At 38.0% G+C, this 11932-nt stretch overlaps 1 protein-coding gene across 1 annotated transcript in view; it reads left to right on the top strand.

Moving 5' to 3' along the window:
- Positions 1 to 11932, top strand: part of LOC148943518 (chorion peroxidase-like) — a 353933-nt gene that overhangs the window by 128148 nt on the left and 213853 nt on the right. Inside the window, exons 14-15 of the mRNA XM_089101768.1 lie at positions 497 to 589; positions 2860 to 3029. Of these exons, the coding sequence (XP_088957894.1) occupies positions 497 to 589; positions 2860 to 3029 (263 nt within the window). The remainder of the gene's footprint in view (positions 1 to 496; positions 590 to 2859; positions 3030 to 11932) is intronic.

Consider the following 11932-nt stretch of genomic DNA (forward strand, 5'->3'; position numbering starts at 1 on the left):
GTGTTTCCATCTCCTAATTCCCTATGAAGCACAGAAAACGTCAACTGGGTTGAAACAACCAGTGTAGTATGAATCTCCATGGAAAATCAATTTTCTAAATTGTGGACCAAAGATATCAAATTTGTTAAAGTATCAAAGCATGAAAGATTTGTATTTTGCTGTAGCCTAAAATGAAGCAAAGTTGCATAAAACTGTCTTAATCCAGTAGCTGACAGTATCCTTAGCCCCTCATAAGTGTTCCATACTGAATCTGTGGTTGTAGACCAACCAACAATTGAATAGATCGACAGTTTTTATATTTTATATTTTTATTTGTTATTTGTACATACTGATTTAATTAATTTATTACTTTATATATTTTTAATATGTTTATTGTAATTTTCAGTATTATAAATAAATGAATGCAGAAATGAAAAAAGAAGTTTTTAATTGTTCCATTTAAACGACTGCTTCATTTACGAATTATGGCTTTTTACACTTGTAATTTTTGTTTTAGGAGATATTGTGGAATACCTGAAATCAACGACTGGGATGACTTGCTTGGATCAATGACCAATGCTACAGTATTTAAATATAAAAATGTGTACAGGTATTTAAAAGTCATTACTTTAATTGGTTAATATTACCCTGTAACAACTTGCATTTGCTAGTATTTCTTCTGATCAGTTTTATCTTTGTAATAAAACAACAGCTAAAAAATAAAGTGTGTTCCTCAAAATCAAAATTAAATAAAGTTTGAATCGCTTTATTTTTTTGGAACCACAAGAAGTATAGACAAATCCATGTCTGTTGGAACAAAATTAAAAAAAAAAAAAACCAGTAAGTTTGAGTTTTGTTATACAAATTTACAAGCATTTATGCCCAAATTTTGCCACAAATGGTAAAATTTGGCAAAAACTTATTCTTAAAAATTAGACTTCCATTCAACCATTGTTCTCTTATAAACTGATCCAAGTCAAGAATTTGAGACATAATCCAACATATAGCTATGAAGGCTGTCCATGCTGAAATAACTAAAATAGATCAGTTCCCACCTTTCACAATATTTATCTTTGCAATCAGCTGAAGATATTAGTTGTTTCTCTACGTCATGACTACTACTATTACTATTGAAAGCTCACTGCAGCACTAAGCCTTCTTATAGCTGTGCGCGCTCCTTCTCCGCTGCAATCTATTCAAAGCTTTACCTATTCACCTTCATGACTGCTACTACTAATGCTATTAAAAACTTACTGCGTTACTAAGCCGCCTAAGTGCTGTGCACTTCCCTCCTTTACCTCAATCTATTCGAAGTTTCTCTTTACCTCTGCCATAAAACTCCAATTTTCTTTAAAGTCTTCTTTATGACCTCTTCCGACACCGTTCAGGAAAGAACTGCTTTCTGTTTGGATCCAGATGGATGGTTAAAAAGCACAGTCTTTAGCAATATATTATTCTTCATCCAAAGAATGAGGCGTTGCCATTTTATCATTACCTTCATTATGGCCCTAGAAAATTGGATCAAACCATATTTTCTTCTGTGTTTTTTTATTTGATTTGCAGTCAGTCAAACGAATGCATAATTTTATCCTTAAAATACTCTCTGGAAAACATTTAAAAAATCTTCTTCAGCTTTTTGAAGCGCCCACGTTTCAGAGCCAACCTGACCATGCTCATTATCTTCCAATAATCCAATCTTTGTTTTCTGTCTTATCTCCCATTATTCAAGACATTTTTGTTCAACTAAAAACAAATACTCTGCACCTTGGTTATTATGCTTGTTATGTCTTTACTGCATCCACTCTCTTTACAATAGAACTATCCAGGTAAGCAGAGCTATCCACTTGTCCATCGTTGCCTAAAATCATTTCATCGCCCTCATTTATTCCTAGGCAAAGCAACTTATTTTATTAGCATTAGTTTCAAACTTATTTTTGCACACCCTAGGAATTTTGCACACCCTAGGATGCTCAAATAAATGTGCAAAATTTAAGTCTAGGACAGTTTACACTCCGATTTGATAGCTCTTTATTCCATAGCTTTTGCTCTGTTCCTTACAACAAAGTCCATCAGATTATTTCATATAACATGGATTGGGCCAAACCCTGCTTAAATCCTGATGCCACCCCAAACCAACTGCTAAACTCACTTCCCATCTTAACCGCGGCAAAATTATTCTCGAAACTGCAGTAATCACTTTAATGTACTTGTCACTTTAATGTAATCACTTTAATGTATCATTTTAGTGTATTTAAAAAGTAATCAATTTAATGTATTTAGGCTAATGTAATATAAAACTGTGTCTGTGTGGAAAAAAAATATATAAGAAAAAGAAAATAAATAAGAAAAAGAAAAAATGTAATATAAGCCTGTGTCTGTGTGAAAATTTTTTTTTTAAAAATAATGTATTTAAAATGTATTTAAAAAGTAATTACTTTAATGTATTTTATATAATATAAAACTGTGTTTGTGTGAAAAAAAGAAAGAAAAAAAAGAAATAGAACTTCGGAATTGAGAATAAATGTCTTGGTTCAATTTGATACTGAACCCTATATGTTTATGGTTTTTGAAAGCCACCATAAAAACTCTATAATGAAAATGAAATGGCAAGATAATATTTTATTTTGTGGTGCTAAGGATTTCAAAGTATGAAAAAGAAGGCTTTCTAGTAGATTTTTCAAGAGGATCTGAAAAAAGTAATCTGCCTGTCATTACTTCATTTAATTATAAAAGTGGTACCCGTATCTGTAGCCTTGGTTTTTTCTTGTCCACTGAGCCGGAAGAAAAAAACTAATTTCGATCTTATCCTTCATATGTTTAATTTCATAAAAACTATAGGTTGGTATTTTGTACTTTACTCAACTTATGCAAATTTATTAGGCATCCCGAGGACATTGATTTGTGGTCTGGTGGTGTTGTAGAGCGTGCATTACCTGGAAGTATCCTAGGACCAACTTTCGCTTGCATTATAGCCACACAATTCAGCAATGTTAGGAAAGGAGATCGATTCTGGTATGAGCTTCAAGGCCAACCATCCTCTTTTTCCCATGGTATGTCATTCCTTTATGCTTATTTTCATACATAACAAAACACATCCTTTGCCAAATTGGAAATTAATAATTATAATAATAATAATATAGTACAAAATAAATAGGCCACAGGGCCTCTACAAAAATCTTTTAAATTGAAAAAAACCTATAGGCACTTTCACCGTAGTATTTGTCCAGTTCCTGCTTGAACGAGTTTAATGAGTTGGCATTGATGACTTCAAAGGGGAGCTTGTTCCAGTGTTGCCTTACTCGGTTCTTGAACGCCCAACGGCCAATGTCCTTTTGGTGCCTGTCATCTTGAAGCTTGAGGTTGTGACCACGAAGGTTCGTGTGGCTGAAGCTGAGAACATCAGTAGCCTGGATGTTTTCGTAGGCGTCGTAGCAAAGTTTGTATACCTCAATGAGGTCTCCTCAGTGCATTCGATAAGCTAGTGAAGGAAGTTTGAGCTTGCAGAGCCTATCTTCGTAAAGTAAGTTTCTCAGAGTCGGAAAGAACTTTGTTATTCGTCTTTGAGCTTTTTCGAGACCTTCGATGTCTTTGTTGTAAAAGGGACGTGTAATGCAATGCCCATATTCAAGGATTGGCCGTACTAAAGCTTTGTAGAGAAGGTAAAAGGATCTTATCATGTCCAAAAGTGAAGTCGTGCCTTAAAACTCCTGCAACACGATTTGCTTTCCCAATAATGCTGTTGTAGTGGGCCTGGAAGTCGAGGTTGCTGTCAATGACAACTCCCAAGTCGCGCTCCTCCTGGCATGATGTGATCAGTAAGTCTCCTAGTCTATATTCATAGTGGATAGTAGGTTTCCCTATCGTTAGTTTGTGGCTTTTGTCGATATCGATTTCCATCAGCCAGTTGGACATCCAACTATTGAGCTTGTCAAGGTCCTCTTGCAGAGATTGTGCAACGGCAGCTGTTTTGATTACTTTATACAGCTTTGTGTCGTCTGCGTACAGTAGAATCTCTGAGTTGCTGCCTTCTACTGGATCATTGAGATACAGGTCAAATAAGAGAGGGCCAAGGACCGAGCCCTGGGGAACACAGCTGATTACCTCTACTTCAAGTGTCCTCGAAACTCCGTCTACTGATATTGTTTGAGACCTTCCAATAAGAAACTGTTCGATCCAATCAACTGTGGCTCCCAGACCAAGGTTGCGGAGTTTGTATAAGAGGCGACGATGAGGTACTTTGTCAAAGGCCTTTTTAAGGTCTATGTAAATGTCATCGACTTGATCACCCTTATATGCGTGCATTTTCCAGTTTTCCACTGCCAGAAGAAGCTGTGACTCTGCATACATTCTCTTCAAGAACCCAAATTGCTTGCTAGTGATTATCTTTCTTTTGCTCATGTGCTCAAGGATGTGGTCAGATATGATAGATTCCAGTATTTTTCAGGTTATGCAGGTTAGACTGATTGGCCGGTAATTTAAAGGATCTTGGTGGTTTACCTTTTTGTGCAATGGTATCACCGTTGCCTTTTTCCAGATACTAGGGAGTTCATTCGACTGTAAGAATTTTTAAAAAGTCATCGATAGGGGTTCCGCAGTTAGATCTGCGGTTTCTTTTAATACTCTGGGATGAAGTCCGTCTGGACCTGGCGATTTGCTTATCCTTAGCTCTTTGAGTTTCTTCAGGACCACCTGTGGGTGTATCTCGACCCTGGGTTTGGTTGGTAGTGATGACTGAATAGGTTCCTGGGTGAAGACGGTAGTGAAATACGTGTTTAGTAAATCTGCTTTTTCTTCAGATCTTTCAATCAGTAGTCCAGTCGTTGGGTTTTTTAAGCTTGGGATATCTGGCTTCGCAATGTGTTTAGAATTTATGTGTTTCCAAAACATTCTGGGGTTGGTCTTGACAGATTCTGCAAGGTTTTGCTCTCGCATACTAGCTGCTTGCCTGGTTTGTCGCCTCACTTTATTTTGTAGCTTTCGGTAGGCTCTTGCTTTGAGAGGGCTCGACTTGTCAGCTGCGTAATTTTTCCAACAGGCTTGATTTTTCTTGATGAGGTCCAAAACAGCGCGTGGTAGGGTTGGTCTTTTGTATTGTTTGGCAACTGATACGTTTTTCTCCTCAGCCTGATACATGACGGAGAGGAATTTGGAGTACATTTCCTTACAGCTTTCAGTCGAACTGAACTCTTTTTCCCAATCCACTGTGCTGAGGTCATTGCGCCGCGCAGTGAAGTCTGCTCTGTTGTAATTTTTTCTTGATGTTTTTTTTTGTCTTTGCTGCCATTAGCCAAAATCTGGAAACCTACGATACCGTGATCAGACTTTCCCACCGGTGCTATTAGGCGGATGTCCTCTATCAGTTCTGAATCGTCTGTCAGCAGCAGATCCAATATACTTGGTCTATCCGTACCTCTGGTTCGGGTGGGCTCTAAGATCAATTGGTTCAGATGAGAGTTATTCCCCACTTCTAAGAATTTCGCCTCGGGTGATGTTGGGTTGTGCGATTGCATGTGCTGTCTACACCAGTTGATTTTCGGTAGGTTGAAATCGCCCACGATGACTACATTTGATAAATTTTGACTCCAGATCTCCGTAATTTCTGCAACCACGTGCGAGTCATTTTCAAGACTGCTATTGAGACTTCTGTAGTAGATTCCGAGTTTCATATTTACTCCATCAGCTGCTGTTATTTTTAACCAGATACTTTCTTGGGATAATTCGTTTCCTCTGGGACTTACTGGGGTAGCTTGGATGTCCTGTCTGTAACAGCAGAGGATTCCCCTTCCAGTTCGCTGTTCAATGTTTCTCTCTAGGACCTTGTAATTTGGAATCTGTAGTTCTGGGAGTGTAGGCAGGAATCTGCTATTTTTCGGTTTCACCTCAGCTATTCCGACTATATGGAGATTTTCAGTGCTTGCAATCTGTCTCACTTCATTCATCTTGTTTAGCAGAGAATCGGAATTAAAATAAAGACATTTAATTCCAGTCAAGACCTTTTTCTGGAACGTATGCCCTACGCCATGTCACTGACGACGTGGGCTGGGATAGCGTTGACCAGCAGATAAAGAGCCGGCATCCGGTCGGTTGACTGTGATCTCTTTGCATGGCGTCTAGCAGCTTGTTCAGTTCTTTGCATTCGCGTGAGATCTGGATTCACATAGATGTATTGTCGGACATGGTTGTCAGTGGATCATCGCAGATTCGGTGCACCCTTCAAGATTTTCGATCGCTTTCTTCGGGTTTCTTCGCAGTCCTTGCACAGTTTCACGAGTAGGCGCCTTTGGCCTCGCACGTTATCCGAGTCTGAGAGAGGGCGACCCAGTCTTGCTGATTCTAGGATGTCTGTCAGTTGTAGTTGAGCACCAAGGTCATTGCCAGAGACCGCACAACTTTCTCGGCATCAGACTCTTTGTCGGATTCTAGAATGCCAGATATTACAATGTTCATACTTTTCTCATCTCGTAGTTTCCCCTCTTTTTCGGCTTGCAGTAGAACGCTAGCTGTGACGGCGCTTGAGTTTTGAATTCTGTTAGTTGCTGGTGACTGAGATGGGACGGTGTTAATGTCGGTAATTGATTGCATTTCTGGCTGCTGCTGTTGCTGCCGTAAAGGTGCCATGCTTCGGTTAGTTTGTGTCATTTCAAGGACTGCCAATTGAAGTCTGGCTACGTTTCGCTTACTACAGCATACACATTCGTATTTGAGTAATAGTGAGCTCTTATCATGGGCTTTCAGCGCTAGGAATAAATCTAGATGCATCCCTCGGCAAGAAACATGTTCATACTTGCTGCAGAAGAAGCACTTGAGTGCAGTTCAGTCTTCAGCTGCCAGGTGGCAGTAGCTGCATAAGCTACCGGTAGAGCCTTCTTGTGATTTGGATGATCCAGGAGTCTCTGAAGACTGGAATTTTTCAGGATCCGGAGTTTGCGGACAGGGAGACTGTTTCGTCTCCTGTGAGCTGCTCGTGATGGTCTTCTTCGAGCCACCTTTCGATCTTGATTGTGGTAGTGGTAGTGGAGAGGAGGAAGAGCAGCTCCCACACTTCCAGTTCGCTGCAATTATTTTGGCATCATTTGCTGTTATCTTGAGGCATTTCAGGTGTGACTGCTTGTTGCAAATCTTGCAGTAAAGAGCGTCATTTGGCTTTGTAGTATGTTTGCAAATGTTACAGTTCATTCTGGTTTGAAGTATGACGTAGTTATGTTTACGGGAGATAACTAAGGAAAAGTAAAGCCCTGTTTGCTTGTCTCCTGCAATTTAAGAGCTTGCTCTCGGCAGGTACCACTATAGCGTTTGCCACAGGTACTTTCCCCTCTTCTGCTAGCTTTTCCTCTCCTGGCGCTCAAATGAAAGTATTGTATCTCGTCGATGCTCAGAACGCTAAATTTATTGCCTTGACAATTCTTTAGGTAGACAGAATGTGGGAAGTGCAATACTCAAATCACCTATTCCCTGCAGTTTAAGGATTAAAATCCCGCTGGTACCAACTCGGCCTCTTGTTTGTTTGATATTGTTCCCATCTGCACAAACTATCACCAAAAATACGCAAAAACGGACGAGCAAACTTAGTCTGTGGCGTTTTTAATATTTAGCGTTTGGCAACTACGCTCTAGTGCTGGCTGCAAATTCGGAAGAAGAAGAAGGACACTGAATTATTATTATTATTTATTTCTAACCCACACTGTACAGAGGTACAATACGTGGAATATCACGAGGAAAAACACATAAAATGCAACACAAATCAATATATAAATCAAAGATTACCAGTTACAGTGTAACACATAATAAATTAAAAGAAACCAAAACTAAAAAGAAATAACATGAAAGGAGGGGAAAAGAGGAAGAGAGAAAAAACTCACAACTTGCAGAATGTAATAAGCAGTAATATGCAGAAATATGGACACAAGCTGTCAATATTATTATCATTATTTGATTTTTACTCACTCTTTACAATACTAAAAAATATAGAATGACCAAACAGAGAAAAACCACTAAACAAATAAAAGAAAAAATAACTTACGACTGAAAAAACCTAATAAGGTGATGGTGCGGAGAAAAACGGATACAAGCAGTATCTGAAAGTTTTCTGTGCAATGCTTCCAGTTTTTCAGTAATATTAGGAACAAGCAATTTATTAATTATTACCCGGTTTTTAGTCCAAGGTGGAAGAAACAACAAAAATTTACAAAATCTAAAATAATTAATCCGGATTCTTTTTAACTCATTTTTCTTAAGAAGGAGAAAAATTCCAGAAGAAAAAGAATTGAATGGTCACAAAAAGTTGAGTAGAGCTTGGCCAACGCGAGTTTATTATATTTACTCTATTGGCAGCAATCTTAGCATATCCCAATTTAATTTCCATATTAATATCTGAGACTGTGCGCTGGCGCAAGCTCGGAAGACTATTAGTAATAGAAATACCGAGCCATTGAAGGGAATCTACGAAAGGGATAGTAAAGCCACTACAGCGAAGGGAAGTACTAGAAATGTTATTCAAAGAACGAAATTTACATTTATCTACATTGACACAAAGGCCTATGCCTGAGAAAAAAGAGGCGACAGAAGACACGATATTAGATAAACCAGTTTTAGTACGGATTATAAGAAGCAGATCATCAGCGTAAGCCATGTATAAAACGTCAAAAAACCGGAGAGATAGGTAGCCGATATCTTTGCCAGAACTCCTGAAATAAAAGGGTCGGAGATAAAACTCCACCTTGCCTTAAACCTCTTTTGAGCTTGGCTTTATTTACAAATAAACAAACAGCTGTTTTTTATTATTAAATTAGCAGACAAAGGTTAAGTCCCTTGGGAATAGAAAATAAAAAAATTTTAACTTTAAAATGCAGGTAAGTAAAGTGACACACCAGGGAAAGCCACTTAAAATGACACTTAATTACAAATATAACCAGATATGGTAAAATATGGGTAGAAATAAATGTTCTTTCTCACAAATTTGGCCAACAATCCTTTATTCAATTTCACACCACCCAGTTGCTGCTGCTGTTGCAGCATTATCAGTAATTAATCTAAATGAGTTTTAAAACTGGGTAGAAGAATGGGTAAATCTATCATTTTTTATTGAAAAATCGACTTCTTTGCATCTCTGTGAAAGCTAAAAATCACTTGCCCAAACACTGGATTGCCATTTTTTTAGATCATCATATAAAGTTATCTTTGTTTTTCTCTACTTTTCCCATACCTTTGTTTAAGAAGACCGTTATCTTTATTCTTCTTATTTTTATGATGATTATTATTCTTAAGATCAGAGTAAGAATTTATGAGCAAATGGTACACTTGCAAGAAATATTAATGATGATCCCACGACAGACCAAAGCTCAACGAAACTAGTTTTATTTACAACTAGTCAATAAAACCAATAAAACTAGTTGAGAAAGCTCAATAAACAAAATAGTGCCGAAACAAATAGCATGTGGGAGACTCATCATTATTTGTCTCTCTCATGTTATTTTTTATGTATTTTCCTCAGCCCCATTTTATGAAACGTATCGTTGGAGGCACTTGAAAGAAGGCTCATTGCATCGCGGATTCAAAGTTCTAGTGCCCTTCTTAAGGAGTAGAAGTGACCCTAAAGCCCCGGTACGAATACCGTGCTGCCATCTACAATTTAGTTTAATGCTGACGGGACATAATTTATTCAAGGATTATCGATCGAGTCTAAGGGGGGACAAGGTCACGCGATCTGTGGTTGGTGAGGGGCCACGAGTAAGGACATGCGGGGTGATTTACATAAACGATGGGGGAATAATAGATTCACTACTGGGGGGGGAATTATGAAACAATATGGTCAGAGAGTCCCTAGGGAGAAAGATTACGTAATCGCTCAATGACCTCTTTTTCCAAGGTCGATTTATTTGATGTTTTTCTCGGATGTCTACATCAAATTATGGATGTTTTATGGTTTTTGTCAGTGAGAATTTGAAAAACAGGAACATTGTCACATTTATGGATGTCAACAGCAATTCATGTCTGTTATATGGTTTTCTCAGTGAGAATGAAAAAACAGGAATTTTCTCACTTGGATTTACATAATCGCTAGGGGAAATTATTGATCGACGAAGGGGAAATTAAGAAACAAACATGGCTTCATTGTTGTTTGGTTAGCTTAACCTGAGAACTTGATTTACATAATCGATGGGGGAAATTATTGATTCACAAAGGGGGGATTAAGAAACAAACCTGCCATCTACAATTTAGTTTAATGCTGACGGGACATAATTTATTCAAGGATTATCGATCGAGTCTAATGGGGGTCAAGGTCAATCGATCTGTTGTTGTTGTTTGGCCACGTGTAATGGCATGAGGGGTGATTTACATAATCGATGGGGGAATAATTTATTCACGAGCGTGGGGAATTATGAAACAATATAGTCATAGAGTCACTAGGGAGAAAGATTGCGTAATCGGTCAATGATCTCTTTTTCCAAGGTCGATTTATTTGATGTTTTTCTCGGGTGGCAACATCAAATTATGGATGTTTTATGGTTTTTGTCAGTGAGAATTTGAAAAACAGGAACTTTGTCACATTTATGGATGTAAACAGCAATTCATGTCTGTTATATGGTTTTCTCACTGACAATGAAAAACAGGAATTTTCTTACTTAGATGTACATAATCGCTAGGGGAAATTATTGATTCTCGAAGGAGGGGCCTAAGAAACAAGCATGTCTTCAGTTTGGTTTGGTTAGATTAGCATGAGACGTTTATTTACATAATCACTATGGAAATTATTGATTCACGAAGGGGGGAATTATGAAAAAAACATGGCTTCTTTAATCTTTAGACATGAGGGATTTATTTATTATTGTTGTTTTTGGACATGTGCATGCTAGGGGTGAATGTCAAGGTGTCCTGGAATAGGAAACAGTTAGATCACATGTGTCCTTCTCAGCCAATCATAGAGTCGGATACATCCTCCTTCTCGGCCAATCAGAGACCTGCTTACATATGATTTCCCCGTTACATAACAATTCACCCTTGAGATTTCGTATATAACGGACATGCAATGTGATTAAATTATCAGAAAGTTCCAGAACACAATGGATAGAACACATGAAATTATTGATGAAGTTGAAGTCTTGGCCGCCACAATTAGCAATGTAAGTTCTGTTTTCATTTTTATTTTCAAAATAAAATTGTTTTCCGTGGTCCCCCTCTCCCATATTCGGGTAAAACCCCCTCCCCCCTATACAAACGTCCCTATATGATGTTTATACTCGATAAAAAGTGTAAAATACGCTCTTTTTTCGTTACGTAAACCCCATCCTTCCTTCCCCCTCTGTTTACAACCTTAATTCTGTTTTTGATAAATTCCGTATCTTATCTAAAAGCAATTGTCAACTTTCTGTCATTCCCTTAATATATAGTTTGCTATGGCTTGACTTACAGATTTATTGCAACGATTTAATTATCTGATAGTTACTAACACCCATTTAAAGTACATCCGACTTTGATAAATATACAAAAATTTGGATAGCGGCTTAACCAATGACTTCCCTGAGAAGGTTAGTTTCGCGTGAAAAAAGAGATTATTGTTAATTAACCTTGTATGCTTACAGGTTTTGCGTAATTCTATGTGGTATGGAAGCATGGAAATGAGTTATTTCCAAAATTAATGCCTAACAATATTTTTAGGACATTGGTGAAAGGGGGGGTTTGACAAGGCCTCAAGTCTAACACCTCCATTCTAAGGTGAAAACAAACTTTTTCTTCACTTGAAAAGTAAGGGGAGGGGGATTAAGAAAAAGAGAAAGTGCGTGAGTATGTATAAATTGAATAGCATTTTTACCAGATCGGGCGGTGGGGGAGGGGATATTTTTCCATGTCTTTTCCCAGGGATAATTTTCCTCGGGGTGTTTTTCCGTGGGCTGTTTTTCTGGGGGTGTGATAAATATACAAACTAGGCCGGCTTTTGAACGGCTCAGTGAGTCGT

Source organism: Artemia sp. Qi Xiang Cuo, chromosome 15 (genome assembly GCF_049724085.1).
Source record: "Artemia sp. Qi Xiang Cuo chromosome 15, ASM4972408v1, whole genome shotgun sequence".
Classification (NCBI taxonomy): Eukaryota; Metazoa; Arthropoda; class Branchiopoda; order Anostraca; family Artemiidae; genus Artemia; species Artemia sp. Qi Xiang Cuo.